The 20,562-nt window shown below is 27.2% G+C and overlaps 1 protein-coding gene across 3 annotated transcripts; it reads left to right on the forward strand.

Moving 5' to 3' along the window:
• The first annotated feature begins 892 nt into the window (after nucleotides 1-892).
• Nucleotides 893-20,160, forward strand: LOC107452323 (cyclin-dependent kinase 9). Of its 3 annotated transcripts, none has more exons than XM_043048617.2 (8): nucleotides 893-1,073; nucleotides 3,437-3,553; nucleotides 5,110-5,191; nucleotides 7,471-7,579; nucleotides 11,547-11,724; nucleotides 13,077-13,323; nucleotides 14,159-14,308; nucleotides 16,582-20,160. In XM_043048617.2, exons 1-8 carry the CDS (start codon nucleotides 1,048-1,050, stop codon nucleotides 16,864-16,866), a joined length of 1,194 nt encoding a protein of 397 aa, XP_042904551.1. In that variant the 5' UTR covers nucleotides 893-1,047; the 3' UTR covers nucleotides 16,867-20,160. The 3 variants fall into 3 exon arrangements, with proteins under 3 accessions (XP_042904551.1, XP_042904553.1, XP_042904552.1); XM_043048619.2 differs by having other exon boundaries at nucleotides 902-1,073; nucleotides 7,471-7,561; XM_043048618.2 differs by lacking the exon at nucleotides 893-1,073 and adding an exon at nucleotides 1,389-1,438 and having other exon boundaries at nucleotides 16,582-18,954.
• Nucleotides 20,161-20,562: the final 402 nt, after the last annotated feature.

The raw sequence follows: 20,562 nt of genomic DNA on the forward strand, positions 1-20,562 counted from the left end.
TATCTTCAAAATGATTAATAATATTTCTTTAGCTAAGTTAACAATTGCTAGTTAAGGATTCTGCTACACGAGGGTTGATCGTTTAGGGTTTCATAACCAAAAAAATTGGAAACCGCTCGTTTAGAGGGAAGCATAATATAATTTGAAGCAGTGTCCATATTTACAACGAATTGTAATCTTGATGGGGCTGCACTGCATTCGGATTGATTAATGCAACTACAAAATTCTCAATTCCATCCACAGTTCTTAATCCACAACCTGAATGATCTACAGAAAGTGTGTTACTAACTGGTTACCAAAATGCAGTATGCAATTCATAAAAGTGATCACACGTCAATTCGATAGCAGTTCGTCTTACTTGCTAAGCATTCGCAATTGCATGCAGTGTGCCGTAGTTTATTACCGTTGTGCTAGAGCTGCAGAATGGGTTATTGACGACGATCTGCGAAACATCCATGAGGTTGATCCGAAGACATGTCATCATAATTTTGATCCTTTTGGAGGGGGTGTCTCCTCTGATTTGGTAGTCCAATTACCTACGAGCGAAATTGAGCATTTCATGGTAGATCAGTTCAACGAGCACCGATACTGTACACCTTCGGTCCCTTCGCATGCAAAGTGGTTACCCGCAACCAGAAAAGCTTGACTTCGGTTGATTTCCTGGTGACCACGTCTTAGCTATCAGCCCAATATGGGCCGCATGCAGTGTATTTGCTCCAGAATGCGAATGCTTGCTGCAAGCGAAAATGAGAACCAAATTGGTTAAAAATATTCAGCCGAGAAAAATTGCCCAATCCTGCTCGCACTCGCATGAAATAATATAAAATTTAACGCAGTAAGAACGGACCTTAAGCAAATCAAGTTTCTTATTTTTACGTGGCTCAAATCAAGCAGAAATAGAACGTAAATTGTTATCAATTGAACTCGATCAAATAATTTGTTTACAAACAACCATTTAAATCTCTATTTTTAATCATCTTTTTATTAATTATTTTGGAACTTTATTTTTATTAATAAATTCGACGATAACTTTAGAACTGATTTATAATGTCTACTCGATTGACACCAGAGAAGTAATTTAATTTGCATTACACTTGTATATAACGAACTCTCTATTTTGTATTAATCTGTATCATTTAATTATATTTTCATATCTATTTGTATAGCATTTAGCACGGAAGAGTGTATTAAAATATATTCCTTTATTTCATATGAATGAATATGCCTTTCTCTTTGTTGGAACCTAACAATGAAGAGGATCCATTTAAAACTGTTGTGATATGACAGTTGATTCTAAATTTGAACTGATAGAATGAATGATGAAATATATGAAAAGAGAGGGATGGGGGAAGTATTCATATTATATCTGAATGCACCAACTAAAATCATTCTGAAGCTAATAAGTTTTTACAGTGATAGTGACTATGTCAGAAATCAGGTTCATCTCATGTTTTGACTTACATGATGTGTTTTAATTATGTATTAACTTAATTCTAGATACGTTTTTCTTTGTTTTCAGCCTAAATTTTTTTTGTTAGTTTTTCTCAACTTTATTCAAAAATTTAGAAAGGTTCATTCCATTTCATTGAAATTTAAAGGATTTTAAATTGGTATATTAGGTAGGTGATATATAAAAAATTAAAAATTGAGGTGGATGTCTTTTAAGTCTTTTTATCTGTTTTCAAACATTTATAAATAATATTTCGGCTAATAAATTTTTGCAGTTGTCGAAAAATAGGTTGAACTTTATTTTGACCTACTTGATGCATTTTAATTATTAACTCAATTTTTCTCCTATCCGAGTAATTTTTTAAATGGTCTTTTTCAGTTTAAGTAAAATATTCAGAATGGTTTATTATGAATTATTTTTTTAATGACTTATTAAAGAAACTTATTAAAATATGAGTATTGAACATTGATAAGGATGTTATTAACATATAAGGGAATTGAGTAAGACATTTTAAAAGTACCTAAAAGAATGTTGATAATAGTTACAGACAATTTCTGAAAGGCTTACAATGTGTTATGGACATCAAACAAAACTTTATAACCTTTTTATTATACCTCTTTTGTGATAGAATAAGGGTTACATTATTTAGATTGCATGCATTATTTTTTTTTTCAAATTTAAGTTCTAGTTTGTTAAAATTACTCTTTTTATTCAGGTTTGAAGATTATTTTAATAGTCGAGAGAAGTTCATAAGGAACTTTTGTTTTATATTTTGAAATAAATATTTTTTTTCCTTGTTTGATTCAGTTAAATTTTTTTCTAATTCATACATTTAGTGCTTTTTTGTTTAGTGTCCATTGCAATTACAATTTTATTAATCATGTAAAGCATAATGTGATGCATGCTAAGGGCATAGACTAGACAACAGGGCTAAAAAAAACTCAGAAATTTTACCCGTCCCCAAGGACGGCTTGTCCAACAATGTACCCGTCCTCCTTTGAAAATAACCCGTCGCTTCTAAATAAATAAAAATATAATTTTCTCTGATTTATTACAAACATTTATANAATCTGGGTAAACTGTTTTCAATGTAAGTTCATTGCTGAAAAGCCCCTTTCAACCGCTGCAGTACTCCCAGACAGAGAAAAAATCAATTCCACCATGCCCAGAATGTTGCTGCATTTCGAGATTAGAGGGTCATTTTAGAAGTGAGGAGCTAGACTGTTGTAAGATAACAAAAATTGAAAATGTATCACGAACATTAACAGGAAAATGGCCGTCCGCGCGGACGCTGGATTCAAGAAATTTGTTGTCCGCGGGGAATTTTTGACCGCCGCGGACGGGCGGTTTTTCGAGCCCTGCTAGACAATGCTTTGTTGCTTATATTAGAATTTTTTGAAATAGATTGTTCGTTTTATTTTCGAGAATTTTTATAATACATTTTACTATAATTAGTATGGAAAATTGACTAGTCTTAATCATACCTTTTTTCATTAATGGTCTCATTTTGCAGGCTTAAAAGGGGGAAAAAGACAAGAAGTCAAGACAGCTTGTTAATTAAAAAATTAAAACTTTAAGTAAACATAAATAATGTGTTTTAAATTATTTTAAAGAAAAAATTTAAAATAGTTACATACTTATTTAAAGTTTTTTTTTTTTTTTTTTACTATAGTGTATATTAACAGTCCTGCAAATTGCTAAGCTTTAATGAATCAATCTATCAATAGGAATAGAATAATATTGAAATAGAACAACAAAATCTAGAAATATTAAGCAAAAACAAGCATTTAACATAGCATTTTCTTTTACTGTTTTTTATCTAGAAAATTCAATTGTAATTTTTAATGTTTGAAAGTCAGAAGAATCTCATGTCTGCATTTAAATATAATTTATCTGTATTGCTTCTACCTTACTTATAAACTAGCGAGTTAAAAAATTTCTTTTATGTTAATATGTATTTTTATTAAATAACCTAATTTTTTTCAGAGGGGAGAAATATATGCTTGACAAATTGCTGGAAAAACTGGCTGGTGCTGATTACCCTTATTGTGAAGAAGTATCGAAATATGAGAGATTAGCGAAGATAGGACAGGGCACATTTGGGTAAAATATTTTAAATTACATAATCATTTTTTGTAATTTGTAACACAATGAATTGTAATTATATCATATCACACACAGTTATTTATTTTTGCTATTTAATTTTGTTTATTACTTTAGCTTGTATTCTAACTTAATTTAGTTTTATTTTGTGAACAATGTGTGTACATCTTTTGCATAATTATAAAATTGATTAGACATTCTTCTTTCTGGTTTGATTTTCATTCAGTAATTTTATTACATACCTTCTATTTGCCTATATATTATTTTATCATAAATATTTTAATCATAAATTATTTTGGTAATTATTTAAAAATCGAATGAAATTATTTTATTAAAAAAATGTACAAGTTATATAGATTTTTTTTATGAAGCTTAACAATTAAAATTAAATGCTTTAACAGCCAATATATTTAAGCATAATATTTTATGTTCTTTTCCTTTGTATTAGGTTCATTATGAGATTTATTAGAAACAAATATTCAATGTTTGTTTCTCCTTGAAAATTTAGAAATAATAACCATGTCTTGACAATCTACTTAACTATATTCAGTCATATATTTTTTATCTGAATCATCTGTATTTAATTTTTTGTTCTAAAATCACATAATGTATTAAAATTAATTCTTTATTTTATAGATCAGAAATTTTAACTTACGTTCAAATATATTTTTGCTTTTAAAACTTTATTTTTGTGGATGGAATTAAAAAAAGAACATTTGTGTTTCAATTTTAAATTATCAATAATCCAAATGAACAAAAACTTAATTTTAATGTAAATTAAGAAAAAGTGTTCTTTAAAAAGTCTAGAAATATCCCTTAACTTACCTTTTTCTCATCTCGAAGAATTTCCCTGAGAATTTTTTAATTTTTTTTATGATGCTTCTTTACAAAATTTTCTTAAAATTATGTTAACATATAGGTTTATTTATTTTTTTAATGTAATGGAAGATAATAATTATTATTTTTTTCCCTTAAAGTTAGGATTTTCTATATTACATTGCTTCGTAAAATTTGCTATGTGTTCTGTTTAATGGGTTGTGTGCTTTCTTATTTTTCTATTCATTTAAAAAAAAATTTTTTTGTCACTTCTTCAAACTCATTTACTTGTATCAACCCTGAGATAATTTCTCATAAGTGTCTTTACTCTTAACAAACATACTATATGATAATAGATAATTTCTCATAAGTGTCTTTACTCTTAACAAACATACTCTATGATAATGTCTCCTAGCAATTTTGATTAATATTATTTAATGATTAAGCTGTAAAATTTGGATTTTCATTATGTTAAAATAAAAATAAAAGGCATGAATTATACAAATTCTTATTGATATATTTGTAGTGCATAAAAAAGGGCTTTATTTTTGTGAACTTTTTTAAAATGTATCTTTTAAAAATGGCTTCCAACAGTTTAAACTTGTGTAAAAACTATCAATTAAATCATAACCAGATGAACTGGAAAATGAATGCAACTGGAAAGCTCCCAACAGATCTATTTTTTAAAAGCATCCATTTAATGTTACAATTATGCTTGCTTACATTATAAAATATTTTAGGGAAGTCTTTAAAGCCAGACATCGGACATCACAAAAAATCGTTGCCCTGAAGAAAGTTCTGATGGAAAATGAGAAAGAAGGAGTAAGTGCATTAATAAAACTTTTTACTTTCTTGTGTGAGCTTAGCCATTTTGTTGCTTGGCAACAATGTCATTTTGAAGCTATTTTTTTACCTCTCATCGACATTCTCCCTTTAAAATAAATTCCTAATCATCAAAAGTATACTCTAACATTAATTATCACTTGGCTCCAATTGTAAATAATTTTAAAAAATTTGTTGCTGTTTTGAAATTTTCAGTTGCCTCTATAAATGCTTTTTAGTAAATTTAAAATATTAAAATTTCTTTTTTTTTATATGAATCATGTTTGAATGCCTAATTTTGAGTATTACTATTTTTGTAAAAAAATTTTTCACTAAGATTTTATTCCTCAATCAGCTTTCCCTTTATATTGATTTTCAGTATGTCGAATAAAATAAGCGAAATTGTGTAAAATAAGTGGAATTGTGTATTTTCCAATTAATTCTCTATTTTGCTCATTGTAAATTCTCTTGTTTCACTGCAAAAAGAAAAAATAAATTATTCATTGATACGGTGAGTTTCTTTCTCTTTTTTTAATGTATTCCTTCTATATAACCTTATAAATATGTATCTAAAATATACTGTCGCACTATAAGAAAATAAAAAAATTAATTTATTGATTTTGATTGGTTTTGATTTAAATCTTGTAAATATTCTATTACATATCAGAAATATATGTCTATTAAAAATATTATGTAATAGTTAGATTTTTTTCTTTTCAGATTTTTTCTTACATTTACCTACATTGTAAATTTTGTTAGGTATCAATCTACTTGAGCATTATAATTATTGTTTTACTAATTTTAATCTTTCCTAAATTTTTTTAATTATCAGATTTTTAATATGGCTTCCTTTTTTTTCAGCTAACTTCTTTTTCTACCTTTTTATCTCTACCTGCTACCCATAAATCATGTAATTATGTCACATAGACCTAGTTATGTCCATAGATTCTTTTGCATACGCTTTCGAATAAATTGTGTGAATTATGCGTCTATTTTATTTATTTACTTATTTATTTATTTGTCAATAAATAATTTCATGTTTTCCACGCTTTTATTACATGATTGAATTTTTTTGTATGTTTCTCTGAAAGTGTCTTAGTAAGAACCATATCATCTTACAAGTTTTGCTTAAAAATAAAAATTGAAATTAAAGGTTATTGCTGCAATAAAAAATAAAATTATTAATAATAAAGTATATTGCATTTGGAATTTGAATATATAATAGTTGGTGAAATAAAAAAAACATATTTTATTAGTTTTATATAGAGAAAATAGAGGGGAAGCAGCTAGTCTGGGCCATTTTTATAAATTTACCAAAGAAAGATTGCTAATCATCATTATGATTATATCCATTGTGTATTTTTTATTTAAAATTTGAATGTTTGTCTTCATTATGAATAATAGATAAGCTAATTTAGTCTTATATTTTTCACAATATTTTCAAGTTTCCATTTGAGCTCCATTTCCACTCTTGCCCATTTCCCCTATATGTGTTTCTAACAAATAGTTTTTTACTCTTATCAGTAGAAATGTTAAGGGTAATTTTTTTAAAAATTTTCTTTATTCTTTTTAAATTTTTATCTAATTTTATCAAAAAATAGTTATTGATTAGAAGCTTTTTTTATAGTGCAAGAATTACAAATTTTATGATTACCATTTTTAAATCCCATTTTAGTTTAAGAAATTGGATTATCATTATTTTTTTTTATAAACGAAGATATTGGTTGAAAAATAGATTGGTGAGATTTTTTGTGGCTAGGACTTATGTATAAGCAGGTAATTTTATAAAAAGAAAGATATATTAGTTCTTTTAAAAGCTTTTCCATGTCAGCTTTATGTGCATAATTTTTATAATTATCTCTAATTAATTTAAAATAATCTTATTTTTTTCATAGTTATTGTTTTTAAAATGCTTACTAACTAACATTATTGAATTTTTCCCATGCTTCCTATAAAAATAACGGTAATGTAAAATAAGTAATGTATTAATTCTTTGTTCAAATTGGATCTGTATTACTATTTGTATTGTTTAAGTTTGCAGTATTAAATTTATACCTGCATTGAAAAATTTGTTAATCCTCTGAGCAGAAAGCATTTTGGAAAATTTTTATGAAATTATCTTTTCTTTGAACTACGCCATTCAACATCAGTTGAAGATAGTTCAAACGAAAACAAAATTTGGTTTAAAGACTCAGAAGGTTAAATCTATTGCTTAATTCAAATTTCTATAAAATGAAAGTGCAATTTTATTTAGTTTTTACCTGTTAATTTTTTCCCAGTTTCCTATCACTGCTCTAAGGGAAATCAAAATCCTACAATTGCTTAAACATGAAAATGTGGTGAATTTGATAGAAATTTGCCGCACTAAAGGTAAATATCAAAACGAAGGTAAGATAAACTATTAGTTATTGTTTATTTGTAATTAATAATTTAGATCTAGCAAGCTTTTACACTAACTTTGTTATACTAGTAATCAGGAATGTCATGATGTATTACTTGAGCTTTTGACTCATTATGAAATTTTCGCTAAGTTTTTGTAAGAATAATAATGTTTATTTAAAGATGTTTTATTAAATAAAGGCATGTAGATTACCTTAACTAACTTCTTCTAAAATTAATTATCTATTGTAGCTATTATTTTGAAAAATATTAAAATTACCATACAAATTGTTCAATTTGTAGAGTAATTTTCATAGTATGATAATGTCATGAGCGTCACTGGGGGCCAAAATAATAATCATTTTGGAGATTTTTAGCAAATTTAAAAAAAAAAAATTCTTATGCGCGAAATTTAGAGAACTATTATGACTATTTAATTTAACTTCATCCTCCTCAAAAATTGGGTTCTGCGACACCCATGTATAGTTGATATAGTTGATCTATACATTTATTATTAATTAATAATTTATTAAATGTTAACATGTTAATTACAACATTTAATTAGTAATGTTGCATGTAATTATCTTGTTAATTTAACGTGTTAATATTAATTTTATAAACAATGAAAGAACATTTATTAGATGTATATTTGTTTTTTATAGTATGCGCTATATGTGCATGTTTTATTATTAGTTTACATTGTTGCATGCAACTTCAAAAGAGCGTAAAAAAAGAGGATATTTTAGAGACACAGAAGTGTTAAGAAGTAAATTCCTTCATTGTTGAATGATTTTTTATTTTGTTAATCTGATGTCATTAATTATTTGATCATAATGAACTAAGCTATTGAAAAATCCACTGAGTTTCCACCAATAACTGATGGCCGATTGAAACCTACTGATTTTATACTATTTGAACACACACCATTATGAATATTTAAAGGTGTAACATATTTAAGAATTTATTTAAAGATAAAATAAAAGAATTATGTTTTTCTTATTTTATTTCAAAGTTAAAAACACAAGCAGATACACAAATAAAATATGATGTAGAATAAAAAGAATAGATATTATTCCTGAAACTTAATGATTCATGCGAAATATAATAAAGACTGTTGATGATAATTGTGATTAATTGACAATATGTAATTAATAAACAATGTACTACGTTGTTTATTCTGTATTTATAAATAAGGATTAATTATTTCATGTGTAAATTCATTTCTAATCAACTTTTAAAAAAATTTGCATATTAGTGGTCAATTTTCTTCACTGCATTTTCTGTTCTGTTGCATGTAAGCGATGATTGCTAAAATCAATTGTTATCTAGTTAGTAAATCTTGTTAATGAGTATTGCATTTCTGAAACTTAATGATTCATGCAAAATATAATAAAGACTTGTTGATAACTATGATTAATTAACAATATGCGATTAATGAATTATATACTTCATTGTTCATTCTGTATTTATGAATGGGGATTAATTATTTCATGCGTAAATTCATTTCTAATCGATTTTTAAAAATCCCCATACAAGTGGTCAATTTTCTTTGCTACATTTTCTGTTCTGTTGCATGTAACAGATAGTTGCTAAATTCAATAGTTCAAATTCAAAATTCAAATTTTTACTTATCAAGTGATTCTGTTTTGTTTGCTTTTGTTAGGACTTTGATAAATAACAACTTATAATACAAGTAACATGTATTTAATGAATAGATTGATAGTAAGATATTCATATTTTTTCTGATATAATTGCAACATATTAAAGTGCATAATTGTTTTTAATTGTACTTGGAACTTTATTGATTTGTATTTATACAATTTTTATGATATTTTAAGTAAATTGGAATTTTTATTATTAAATTTCTGTTTTCTAAATATTTCTGTTATCCAAAACCATTCCTGAGGATTTTTTTTCTTTTCTTTTTGTACACATGCTTGTTTTATTCCCTCCTTATTTTAAATTATTATGTTGCTGTAACTCAACTTGACGAGAGCTTATCCTATATTTATTAATTATTTTAAGTAATTTCTTAGGTGTGGCACTCCAGGTGTGAGAGCAAAACTCTTTGTATAATTTTATTTTATCACCTGTTCTTAAGGCAATCAATATTCATTTCAGTATTCTTGTAATTTTAAACCTGATCTAAAAGATCAAGGAACTATGACATGGTGAACAAACTTGTCTTTAGGAAGAACTTTATACTGTGCTGCGGTTTATTAAATTCATGTACGTTCTGGGAATAATTTATTTCATAAACTGGCTGATTTGTTAACATAAATATTTTCTGAAGTTAAACTTTACAAGTACATTGAAAAATATATTGGTTACTACATTAATATTTTATTTTTTACCTAAGAACTGGCCAAATTGTTTTTAAAAAATATTACTTACAATAACAAAATAGTAAATAAATTATGAAAATGATTTGCATTTTTAAAAAAATTCAACTATTTTTTCTCATCGAAGTTTTCAGTTCAATACAGGAATTTGTCTAGGTCAAATTTACTGCCGTTTAGCGGTACATTCACAACTTTAGGGAATTCACAAAATACTTTTTCTAAAAATTTTATTTTTTGTATTTCATAAGAAACGATAAATCCATATTTTTACTGTATTTTTGTGCCTATTTTTTAATATAATTTTCAATTTTCACAAATTCCATAAAATAGGTACTGCTCAGAAAAACCTTGACAGACCCCTGCAATATAAAATGATAAAATTCTGGAATAAAAGATTATTTTTGGGTATTACCAAAAGATATCAAAAAAAGGAGATAGCTTACCTCCACCAAGAGGCCGGGAACACTTCGTAACAATCCATAGACTTCTAAATAATTGCAGTTGAGAGTGAAACATTCAATATTAAATTTTNGACAGACCCCTGCAGTATAAAATGATAAAATTCTGGAATAAAAGATTATGTTTCTCTAATCACCATTCCCAACGTTTGTAACAGTTCGTTTTCAAAACCTATAATTTGCATTTTATTCGTTTTTAGCTTATGCATACACCAAAAATAAATTCAGAACTAGACTAAACGTCATCCCAGGCCTAAATATTTAACTGTTTGTCACAAAAATTATTATTTTTGGTCTATTATTGGTAAAACAATGACTGAATAAATTTCATTTTTAACATTGAGTATGATCAAAATAATTTATAGTTTATTATTTATTTATTTATTTTTTTTATCACAATTGCAAATTTTAACTTGGGCTTCTGCCAAAAGATGCTCAATCATTTTGTGTTCCATATTCGTAAAGAATTTGGGAACCGCTTTCTAAGACTAAAAATTTTTCCAAATCAATTTTGTTAATTTAGTTATTAAGTATGTTAAAATTATCATTCAGAATTCATTTAAATTATATAAAATTATATTAGTTACGCCCATAAAATATAATCTAAAATATATTTTAATCAAGTATCTTTTAATGGAAGTAAGAATTTGAAAAGTCTATAATGATAAGAATCGTTGAATGAAAATAATTGGAAGTGATATCATGTTTATTAATTTTGGCTGTAAGTAGAATACAGTTTTAAAATGTGGTTTTTGAATAGAATTTTTTTTTTGTAAACTGCCTCTTAGTGCTCTATACCTTTTTGTCACAAATGCATTAAAATGTTATTTTAACATAAGTTTCTACATAGTGCATTCTGCCATATTTTTTCCACTCTCTTAACATGTTATTCTTTTTCTTATTGTATTTTCTCATTAACTTATTAGGGTTTTTTTTACTTGATTGATTTTTCCTATGCTTTTCCACTCACTTGATATGTTCTTCTACTTTAGTAGTGTCTTAAATATGCAGCAGTATATATGCATACAAAGCATCACTTTACCCAAAGATTATTATTATTTTATGTGCGTGTGTACTTGATCTATGATTATTAAAAGTACCATATTAATATTGTAAAGAAATGTTGACATTTTTGGGATTACTTCTTGTGTTATATAAGTTTGGAATTCCATGCAGCATCACCATTCAATCGTTCCAAATCAACCTTTTTCTTGGTGTTTGATTTTTGTGAGCATGATTTGGCTGGCCTATTAAGCAATGTGAAAGTTGTGTTTTCCATTGGTGAGATTAAAATGGTTATGAAACAACTCTTGAATGGACTGTACTTTATTCACAGTAATAAAATATTGCACAGGTGAGCAGTTATTAGCATTTTTAATTTCTGTTTATTTTGAGCTATCTTCAGTGCTTTCCAAGATAAAGAAATTTATAGTTATGTTGATTATTTTTAAACTTTAAAATATGAATAAACAATAAAAAAAATTTATTCTTACAGTAAATTAACTAAAAAATTTACTTATTTGAGAATTATTTTTATTAAAAAATATAAAGATTTTAGTATTTTTCATTAGTATTATCATAAGTATCATTTTCATATGATAAAAAGAAATACTTTGTTACGAAAATATGTAAAAAGAAAGCCCTATGTAAAAAGGCTTAACAGGTTATAAATAGAAAGATTAAAAAAAAAGGGAAAAAATCAAAGCAACTGGTATTTCTAAATTATTAGTAATTATTTTAAAAGCAAAATATTTATTACTAGTTTTTTTTTTGTACAGTGCAGAACTTCTTATCCGGAAATCAGAAAACCGGAAAACCAGATAACCGGAATGAAAGTCGGAACCGTAAATTAATTTTCTTCCATTAAAAAAAATTTTTTTTGGTGCAAGATTTTGAGCCCATTTTGTTATTTAGAGCGTACGGAGTATCGAGTTGACGAAAGAACTGATTTAGAGGACGGATCAAAAGCCGTTTGTAGACAAATCTCACATAAGCACAAATAGCTTATATATGTTATTAATGTTAATAATAACATTAATAACATATATAAGCCTGTATATAATTTTTATTTCATAATTTCTTTCCTTAGTTAAACTTAAGTGTATTATTGTTTATAATTTTTTATTATTTCTAAAACTATTTAAAAATTATTTTTTAGTTTCGTTTTATAAAGATTAAAAAATCGGCATTTTGTAGCGATTCAGAAAACCGGAAAAATCAGTTATCCAGAATCGCGATGGTCCCGATCGTTCCGGATAATCAGTTCTCTACTGTATTTTATTTTATTCAATATTCAATATGTGTGTGTTTAATAATGTTTTTTATTTATTTTCGTTCTGACTAAAAAAGAAATTTCATTAAATTGAATTTTTCAAAAAGAAAAAAAAAGTGGTATGCGAACCTTCTAGTTTTAATCCTCCAACTGTTGCGACTCATGCGCAAAATTGTATAAAAATTTCCATGTTATGGACTACATTTTCAACAGAGCTAAAGCTCAGGTTTAAGTGCATTTTTTTATTAACTTTAAATAACATGTTTTTATAAAATTATTTATATCAAAACTTTCCATGTGGGCAAATAATTTAAGTGCGAAAGTTAAGATGGTATTAATAATAATTTTATAAAAAATGTATTGATGGAATTTGGTGACAGACCTTGTTAAAAATTTTACACATAGATAAATTTTTTTAACTTGGCTATTTCTAGAGACATGAAAGCAGCTAATATTTTAATAACCAAGACAGGAACTCTGAAACTTGCTGACTTTGGATTAGCTCGAGCTTTCAGTGCAAGCAAAAATGGACAACCAAACCGATACACTAATAGAGTGGTTACTTTATGGTACAGACCACCTGAGCTCTTGCTTGGTGAGCGTAATTATGGACCTTCTGTTGATATGTGGGGTGCTGGTTGCATAATGGCCGAAATGTGGACTCGTAGTCCTATCATGCAGGTAAATAAATCTCTAAGCATCTTAGAAAGATAATTGTCATCTTAACACTTCATGTAATTTCATTCTAATTCAAAAATTACTTGCTATGGTCATTAATCAAATAAAATAATTTATATATTTTTGACAGTTATCAGCATGAATTAAGCACTTTACTTGCTAAATGTTATATTTATCAGTGTCATGCGTTTATCACCACTTCCTAATATTATTCTCTGTTATTTATTCTTTTGTTTTTAATTTAGATTACTGTTTAAAATTAAAAGCTTGAAACTATAAATGTTGTTTCTTCATCTTATTATAAGCAATCACAAGACATTACCTTATTATGCAACATTTTATGATAAGCATATTTAGTTACAATTCTACAATTATTCTACAGAAAATATAGTAATGCTTACTTTCATAATAATTTTTATGTAAAACTGGGTTCTGTATGTAACTAAAATAATGAATGCATTAATTGCATTATGTTAAGCATTAATTACTTTATGTTATATTAATTACAATAACTAACAAATCATTTATTATCATTACTTCACAAAATTTTTTTTAAATATTTGCTTAGATCAACATCTGTTTTTTTTTCTTCCTTGGATATTTTGTTTGTTTATTATTGAATCTACACTTAATGTAGTAGTAATTTTCCATGTTTGTTTATTTGATAAGAAAAACTATATTTCAAAATTTGTTTTACGTTCTCAATTGATGTTATTTAGTAAAAAAGTTAAGTAAATGATAAGATTTTTTGTTAGCAGGTTATGATAACTTCAATTATTAATAAAACTCATAATTCTTGTTTTGTTTTTTAAAACTAATGTTTTAATTCTTCCTATAGGGTAGTACTGAACAACATCAGCTGACATTAATCAGTCAGTTGTGTGGCAGTATAACACCAGAAACATTTGCAGGTGTAGAAAAACTTGACTTGTATACTAAAATGGAACTCCCCAAGAATCAAAGGCGAAAAGTAAAAGACAGACTTATGGTATTTATACATTTCTTTCTTTCTTTTATTTACTAAGTTTTCTTTTAAAGAAAATGTACCGAATTCTCATTTTATTTTAAATTTAAATATATTTAACCCCATAAAACCACTAAAAGTGGTTTTTACGGTGTAAAATATGTACAATGAATGATTTTAGTACAATGTGTAATTTTGTGTTTTGTACAACGTGTTTTAGTACAATGTGTAACTTTAAAAGTTAGCTATGAAGCCTCTATTTGATATGCAAGCAACAGATCTTTACTAAACTCTAGAATGAGAACTTTACTAAAGTTCTAAGATCCATTTTATATAACTACAGTTAATACTAATTTGGTATTTAAAACAATCTTGTAATGTTTTTTTTTTTTTTTTTGAGAATAATTTATAAGTATCTAATGTATAGCACACAGAGCATGAATCAGTCAATATTTAGGCATGTCTGTTTTAGACTTTTCTGTTTATTAATTAAAACTGAAGACTTTTCTTTAATTGCTATTTTTTACTGTCATTAATTTTAGTAGTTAATTAAATTAATTGTTTAATAGCACTAGAAATAAATATACTGTACCAAATGCAGTTGTTAAGTGCTCAATGTTAACCCCTTAACGATCGGTTAATTTTCAAGAAAATGGTCATAAAAGTGCATATTTTTTTATCCCTGAAAATTATATCAGTGCTGACATCTAGTTTGAAATAAACTAACTGTCTACAATTACCTTAAAAATATCCTGGTACTGCCACCTGGTGTGTAAAATGAGAAATACAATTTTTTCTGGGCAAAAGAAATGAATTAGTTTTATTCTTATTGGCGCGTTACTACTGAACACTCCAGCCCGGAAATATCATGGAAGCGAGAAATAGAGGGCGAAACTTCATCCCGTCATTTTCACGGAAGCGAGAAGGAAGGGGTTAAGAAAGTCAAACAGTGTTATAAACGAAGTCTGATGTAAAAGTAAGGAGGAAGTCAAGTAGTTGAACAAATACCTGGAGACATGGAACCTGCTTTAAGCTAAATTAAGTAAAATTCTAAAGGAGGTTTAATGTTAGTGAGTAATATTTAAAAAAAATAATAGTAATATTATTTAACAATCCAAGTATTGAGCCTCTCAGTAAAATTATTCTGTAATTACTTTGTTTAAACTTCTCTCCTATTGAATAACATAGAGTATCATTAAATAACATAGAATGCCATTTGAAAATTACTCATTTAAAGTATTGAGACTAATGCTCACTATGAAAGTAGGAATTTCTAAAAATCCTTTTGAAATTAAACTAAGCTTAGATTATAGAGTGGCCTGAAGAGTGGAAAAATTTTGTACCACTTCAGCATCTAGGGTAAGATAAGAGACCTGTAAAATTTTAATTCACTTAATTTCAAAATTAAAAAATCTTTAGTAGGTGGGGATGTGTGAGGCAGAGATTAAGATTACTACATTGTGGTTGGTCGGTCTCAGGTTCAAATCCCACTATTATAATTTTCTTTAGACATGACACAAAATTTGTTTCCCACCCTATGATTAGGACTTTTAAACTTCAGCCCATACATACTTGGCCAGATTATGAAATAAAATTTTAATTGGCAAATTTTCGAAAAATAAATAATTAAAAAACATTACTGCTTGTATACATGGTGCGTAGCGTTTTTAAAAAGTGCTTAATTTCTATTTTCGTTTTATAAAAGTCCCTAAAGGTGCTTTTTTCATTGGGTGTTTTTTAATAGAGCTTGATTTTCCCTTTTCAAAAATGAGATTTCTTTCTTTACCATGATGATTTTTGCCACGTATTGTGCAAAAGCATGTTTTTTTACATTGTTCTATTCAACGTTTTCACAATTCATCCAACACAATGCATTTCGTGTGAAATCGCCAATAATTTTACATGTGTGATGAAATTCTTGCAGGTCCGCATGTGCGTATACTGAGCTGGGTTAGGTGAGATTCTAGCATTCTCATATGTAACTCTGCTGCATTTCTCAATTTCAGGCTTCATTGTCCATCCTCACCAAAATAAAGATTGCGAGATTTTTCGGTTCGAAAAATCTTGCAATCTTTTTATGGTGGCTAATATAATCAAGAAAAGAGTTATTTTATCATGATCGTATAAAGTCTTAGAAAATTATTTTGCATTTTGTTAATGTATATAGTACTTACAAATATTTTTTGAGTGCTTAAATACTTAGAAGGTTCTTATTTTTTATTGAAAGATTTGGCTATGCACCCTTTTATATATATTAACTTTAAAATTAATTCTTTCTAACTTATTCTAATTTATAGATATATGTTAAAGATGCTCCTTCCCTTGATCTTTTGGACAAATTACTTACATTGGATCCTGCCAAGAGAATAGATAGTGATACAGCCCTCAATCATGATTTCTTCTGGTCAGATCCATTACCCAGTGATTTGACAAAGATGCTTTCACCTTATACTCAGTCTATGTTTGAATATTTGTTTTCAAAGAAAAAGAATGAGCACAATAGACATGCTGGACCAGGTGGACATCACAATAAAGCTCACCCTACTGCCAATGATGGCCAGTATCATGATCGTGTCTTTTAGACTTAATTGTTGCAATTGGAAATATTGCAACAATTTTATTCCATCAGTTTATGATGGCCAATTTATTTCAGGCTTGTGATAGTAAGTTGGGTTGTTGTAAGAAGTATTTTTTGTTTTTAAAATATTGTGTTCTTGGAACAAACAGATGGTGTATAATGTATTTATTATGTTGAATTAAAAATCGAAATTTTATTCCCTATGCTTGAAGTTATGAATTTCAAACCTGCACAAGTCTGTGAATAAACATTTTCTAAAAAAATTCTAAAAAAAAAGCTATTCCTAACAACTGTGTTGTTGGCCTTGGTTCAGGCTTCACAATTTAATTGCGAGACCAAGAGTGTGATAGTAGGTCGATATTTTTGCACCTGCTGCCTCTACTTCACAGTCATAGGATAGGCTTCTTGCCACCACCAGGGATAGAACCCTGGTCCTTCATAGTAACAGCGCAAATTACTTTTATTAATCATTCATTCGTTTAAATTCAATCATTCATTCACTCATTTATATTCATTCAAAACAATTCTATTCTGTCATTCATTCTTATTCCTTCATTAATTCATTTAAATTCAATCATTTACTCTCATTCACTCATTCAAATTCAATCATTCATTTGTTATTTCACTCGAATTCAATCATTAATCCTGATTTATTAATCATCATTCATTAGTTTAATTATCGAATTAATAGTTTGATAAATTAAATTGTCAAAATTAGTTGAATTATCAGCCTTTCATCCCTTCAGTGGGTTGATAAATGAGTACCAAGCATGCTTGGGAACTAAACACTGTGGGTTCCACTTTCGGCTAACCACCTAACCGGAGCATCTCTTCCTGCACCCCAGGTCGAGAAAACTGAGATGGGCACAGTAGGCTGGCCCTCTATGGGCTGTCGCGCCACTGAGTTAAGTTTTAATTGAATTAACAAATAATTTTATCTTTGATTGATTAATACTTACTCTGTAAAGGAATCAAGAATGGTGTGTGCGGTCCTTTTCACGTTATACTCACTTGTGTTGTTTTGAAATTTAAAACTTTAGTTATTTACCTTCAATTTTCTATGATCTACTTAAAAATGTATTTTATATAATTGTTTACTTGGATTGTGTATTAACTTATGTCTACACTTGCCTCAGTATACTGTTTTTTTATGAATTTATTTTGACTTTTACATTGTTACTTTTAGCAGAGGGGAAAAAATGTATTTATCTTTCAAGGAAGTGGTGAAATTTTAACTGTTTAAAATAAGTTTAGTGAACGTAATTAACTGTGTGTGAACAAATTCATCAAAAAAACTGGATCCTTGAAGCTGTTGAACTTCAAGGCATTTATTGCTTTTTGTGTTAAGTGACCAGTGAAGTATAAGAGAAAAAATTAAGGTTGGTTAAAACAATCTTTCAAGTTGACAACCATATTCATTGATATGAAATATTTTACTCGCATTAGGAATGAAAATATTTTACTCAAGTTAGGAATGAAATATGTTTGAAACTGTACAACTATGAACAATAGGGAAATTGTAATTTTAGTTTTGCAAACTAGGATGCAGAGTGTGAAGAGATAGAGTAAGACACTAAATTTCTTTTTATCAAAGAAAAAAAAACTTTGTAAATTTAAAAAAATTAATTTTTTAAAAGTTTTTATAAATATTAGATAGTTGCAATTTTTATTTTAGTTATAATCCAATTGTTTTGTTGGTTGATGTCAGTAATTATTTCTTTACCCAGTGATTGTGATACATGCCCAGATGTTCAGCGGCACAACATTAATGCTTCATAGAGGTCATGGAGTAAGGTCAGCTCACACTGTACATATGAGATTTTATACATAATTTGGGACAAATGAGGAGGAGCTTTGGCCTGCGTTAAAATCATTTAAAACAATCAAATTGTCAAAAGATTAAACTAATCTTCACAAACGGTTATTTTTTTCACACTGCTCACATTGATGACCCTGAACTGGCAAGAAAGTATTTATCGATACAAATTTAAATCTAATGGTTTGGTAATAATATTGCTTCAAATTGCAACGCAATTGTGAAAAGCCAAGCACATATTCTTTACAAAAGGATTGTTAAAGCTGTTTTTTTTTTCTTTTCTTTTTTTGAAAACTCTAGTTTTTTTATTTATTTATTTTTCTGGATTATTTGTTAGATACCATAATTTGTTGAAAATTTGCCTGTTACTTGTTGAAAATCTGTCTCCCTGTTGATTTGTTTGATTTTACATGTTAAGAATTGTCAGGATTTATCTGAATAATATTTCAGAATATGCTATGACAAAACGAAGCAAGTTTAAGATCTGTAATGCCCAGAAATTTAATTTAAATTTTAATATTACTTACAATACTTCTTCTTGATCAGCTATTTTACCATATAGCATCTACCTATTTTTCCCCAGGAAAGATAACATATCCCACGTCGATAACAGATCTCACGTAGGATGAACAATTAATAGGTTGAATAAAAAGACATCTTTTACGCTCAACAGTATGACCTTGTGTCAATTGTGTATTATTCTGCGTTGTATAAAATAAATGTTTTACAAAAATTTATTTTTTTGTTTTTATAAGTTTAACGAAAAATATGAGATTGAAAATCATTTATTTCTCATAACAAGCTAAGACAATGTTTCACTCAATTTCGGGTGTGATATTATACTTTTTCTTATGCCTTAGTAACTTAGGATCTGACTTGAAGCAAATTGTAAGACATGAAAAATTTTAAGACTTACTTAAAGCAGATTATTATATCTTAGTATTTTTCAATCAGACACGAAAGGAATTATAATAACTAAGAGACTCAGAGCCTGACATAAAGTAAATTGTAATACAATAAGTGAAATCGCATGCGGATTTCCTCGACAATCACATGATAAATCGCAACCTTTTTAATTGTAAAATAAACAGTTTTAGAATATTGATGTTTTCAGTGTTCATTCTCAGTAACTAGCCCTGATGATTGGGAGTATATTCTGCATTATTTAACATTTGTATTCAACTTTTCAATGCAATTACAATAGAAGTTAGAAAATTATTATTGCTTACATTCTAATTCAATGTAATTTACCAAATGTTATTTTTATTTTGTGTTTGTCAAGCATTCCAAAAGAATCCCTAATTTTTATGTATGAGTTGACTAAAATTTTAATAATATGTCATTCTGTGATTTTAATAAATTTAGAATGGGCTTGTTATATTTATATCTTAATTTGATGAAAAATTGTTTATAATAATTAAGTAGTTTGTTTTTAATTTTTGTAATTTCTTTTTATTTTAAAAATAAAGAGTTTCATATGTATTTCTGTTTGTTTTATCTAATGTAGGCAATAAGATAATGGTTATTGTCATTTTTTATTAAAAGGAGTTACCATAGTTTTTTATATTAATAAAAAATTTTTTTTCCCATTTTCATTAATTTGTTATATATATATGCACGCTTATCTTTTTATATCTATTATTAACATTTATAGCCATATATGGGAGTTTTCAGAAAATATGATGCCCATATTTTAATATGAAGCCCCATGGAAAAGTTATGCAAAAAATTATTAAGCATTCACCTTTATGTTTGCACTATTACTTATGTTCGGGACATAATTGGTTTTGGACAAAATAAGATTTTTTCTAAAAAAACTGAAAGCAGAAATTATAGTGCCAAATTATTAAAAAAAGTGAAAATAAAAAAAGTGAAATAAATCCT

This window comes from Parasteatoda tepidariorum, chromosome 6 (assembly GCF_043381705.1).
Source record: "Parasteatoda tepidariorum isolate YZ-2023 chromosome 6, CAS_Ptep_4.0, whole genome shotgun sequence".
NCBI lineage: Eukaryota > Metazoa > Arthropoda > Arachnida > Araneae > Theridiidae > Parasteatoda > Parasteatoda tepidariorum.

Excerpts from the sequence above, each read along its gene's own strand:
- LOC107452323 (XM_043048617.2), top strand. The coding sequence starts at position 1,048 with ATGTCTACTCGATTGACACCAGAGAA. Across the intron at positions 1,074-3,436 it reads ACTCGATTGACACCAGAGAA|AGGGGAGAAATATATGCTTG; the intron begins GTAATTTAATTT and ends AATTTTTTTCAG. Across the intron at positions 5,192-7,470 it reads TGGAAAATGAGAAAGAAGGA|TTTCCTATCACTGCTCTAAG; the intron begins GTAAGTGCATTA and ends ATTTTTTCCCAG.